General features: G+C 28.6%; 1 protein-coding gene across 1 annotated transcript; it reads right to left on the reverse strand.

Moving 5' to 3' along the window:
- Nucleotides 1-1,208: 1,208 nt before the first annotated feature.
- Nucleotides 1,209-2,250, reverse strand: LOC125856922 (ethylene-response factor C3-like). Its single transcript, XM_049536584.1, has one exon. It carries the CDS (start codon nucleotides 2,132-2,134, stop codon nucleotides 1,295-1,297), a length of 840 nt encoding a protein of 279 aa, XP_049392541.1. The 5' UTR covers nucleotides 2,135-2,250; the 3' UTR covers nucleotides 1,209-1,294.
- Between the last annotated feature and the right edge of the window lie 838 nt (nucleotides 2,251-3,088).

Below are 3,088 nucleotides of genomic sequence, written 5' to 3' on the forward strand. Positions count from 1 at the left end.
AAATTTTTACGACACACAACTCAACAAAGTCGAGAACAAAAAAATAACTTTAATCTTTATTTATTTATTTACATTTTTTTTAAACTAATATAACCATTGGTATACACTTGAGTATAAATCAAGGCGACTTTAATATATTATAATTAGGATTCGAAATATCTATAGTTGACTGGCTAAAAATATTTAAAATAAGATATATTATAAGGTACTTAAACAAAATGCTAAATTAAACACTAATCAATAACTTAGATAAAAATGATATCTATTCCGCTGCCACATATCAGATTGTATTGATAGCGTACTTTTTTTACACGATTAGAAATTATAGTATATATTATGAATCATAATATAATATACTAACTTAATATTCACGGGAACATTAAGACAAGAAAAAAAAGGACACGTCACTGTTTTACAGCCTGGAAAGGAGGAAACTCGACAAGACCAAAATATATTGAGTTATTTTGATGGAAAAATAAACACGTCACAACTTAGAATTAATTCTTGGTAATCTTTTAGTTTTATCAATTTTTAAATTAGAAGTATTTTTAAAAGGTATAGTGTGATTTTAACTTAGAAGTTAGAACATTTTAAACGAGAAATTTAGTCCTAATTAAATGATGAAATTCCAGAAAAATATGAAAGTGGTCACTGGTCACTATATTGAGGGGTGGAGAGAGAGACATGATTGCGGCCTAGGAGAAAAGTATTTTCTTACTTTCACTCTTCATCTCATAGATGTGATGTGATTTCTTCACTTTCAGAAGTCTCGAATTCGTCCCTTAAAATAATATTTTATTTGTCTCAATTTAGATGATATTTTTCGTTTTTTGAGAGTCAAACCGTTTAAGTTTAATCGAAAATTTGCGTATGAAATCTTCAATTTTTTAAAAATAAACTACGTAAAAAGTACTAAAAGTCACAATAGTTGACAATTCAAAAAAAATATATGAAAAATTTACGGTCGAAGATAGACTTATTTGAATCTTAAAATCTAAAAAGTGCCACATAAATTGAGATGGAGGGAATAATTTTTTTTTTCTTTTTTTGATAAAATTCACTTTTCTCTTAATGCAACTCAAATTCAAATTAGTGGGGTAGTGGTTTCTTATACCACATGGGTATACAAAAGAAAAACAATAATAATTTATGTTAATCAAGATAGGGTGGAACATTTATGATCGATGAATTCTGAAGACCAAATAACTATACACATATAGTGAGTGACATGAAAACAAAATATATAGAAGCAATTTTTATATACAAACAAGTAGAAGAATTATTGTAAGATGAATTAAGTACTCATCAAAAGTTCATCTAACAATTCAGCACCCAAATCTTCAAAAACAAAAACATTATTTTCCCTTTTTCTCTTCTTCCTATTTCTCTTATGTTTAACACATCTCATTTTATTTGTTGCCTTTAAAACAGCAGCTGGTGAAATTCCATCTTCACAAATATACTTAATATTTTCAAGTGATTCTCTTACTTTATCCATTGGAAAATTTAAAAGTGCCAATGGACCTCTCATTGTAAGTGCAGCTTGATCATACGCTAAAGCAGCTTCTTCGCCAGTATTAAATGTTCCTAACCAAACTCTAATTCCATTTCTTGTTGAGTCTCTTATTTCTGCTGCATATTTACCCCATGGCCTCTTTCTAACTCCTATGTAGTGTTTTTCCTCTTCTAGTTTGGTGGAGTTATTGTTATCATGATGAGATGTGACCTCTTCCATGTCATGATGATTATTGCTTTCTTTAGAGGAATTAGTGTCTTCTGAGTATGAAAAACTTCTTGGTAGTTGATGATCATTGTCTTTTTGGTTGGAGGAGGCAACTTCCCATGTGTAACTTCCTTTCGAGGTTGAGAATGAAGAACTTTTTGATAGATAATGATCGTTGTTTGGGTCAATATAGTCAACTTTCAATGGATAACATTCTTTCGAGGAGTTATTTTCTGAGAATGAACAACTTCTTGGTAGATAATGATCGTTGTTCTGGTCGATGGAGTCAACATCCCATGGATAATTAGTCATATATTCATCTAAGAAATGTTGATCATTCCATGGTAATGGTGATTGATCTTGGAAGAAATTGAAATTGGGATATTGAATTTTAGGGGATGAAAAATCCATTTCTATTATAAGGAATTGGATAAATATTTTTCATGACATTTTTGTTGGTGTTTGGGATGTCAAGAGTCTAAAAAACTCTTGGATAACTAAGATTTATATAGAAGGTACATTGGATGAGGAAGGGGAGGTCATACGAATATGTTAATTGTTGTAAGAACTTATTTATTGATGGACAATTATAATATGTGGACATGACAATTTCAAAATTGTTCAAAGACTTTTCCCACTTCCTATCTTGACTTGACTTGATCCAAAACACCTCAAGTCTTCCTCATAAAGAATCAATAATTATAATGAAATTTTTTGATAAAAGAAGTGTCATATTCATCCTTTTGCAAAAGCATAAAAAATTAAATTTAACTTCAAACATGTCGACAATGTAAATATTCTTCTACAACAAATAATAACAGTAAGTGTAACAATAACAATAATATATTTCGTATAATTTTACGAGGGATTTTTGAAAGACTGGTGAGTATACAACTTTATTCTTATTTTATAAAAATAGAGAAAAAGATACAATAAACCCTCGACTCAGGTATAAGTATTCTTGTAGAATTAATATCATTTTTTAACCTATAACTTATTCATGTTCATCAAGAAATTCACGTAACTAGGAGTAATAAATAACCTGATTGGATAAATATTTTTAAATAGTCAATATATATTAAATTTTAAATTCTAAAAAAAAGCTAGTAGGGGACAGGTGTAAACCCAAGGAGAAGCAATACACCTAATTGGCAAGAATTTAGTGTATGATTGTACTAAATTGGCATATTGTCCAAGTGGCAACATTTAAATGTTCATATTTTAAGATCAAAAACTCATGAAATATCTAGAATGTAGGGTTTAATAATTTATGTTTCGATATCTATATCAAATTAATTAATATATGATACATGTCTTCACATATATTAATATATTTTGGCAAAATTATTAACTGTTGTTAAGTTT

The sequence above is a fragment of the Solanum stenotomum genome, chromosome 2 (genome assembly GCF_019186545.1).
Source record: "Solanum stenotomum isolate F172 chromosome 2, ASM1918654v1, whole genome shotgun sequence".
Taxonomy (NCBI): Eukaryota; Viridiplantae; Streptophyta; class Magnoliopsida; order Solanales; family Solanaceae; genus Solanum; species Solanum stenotomum.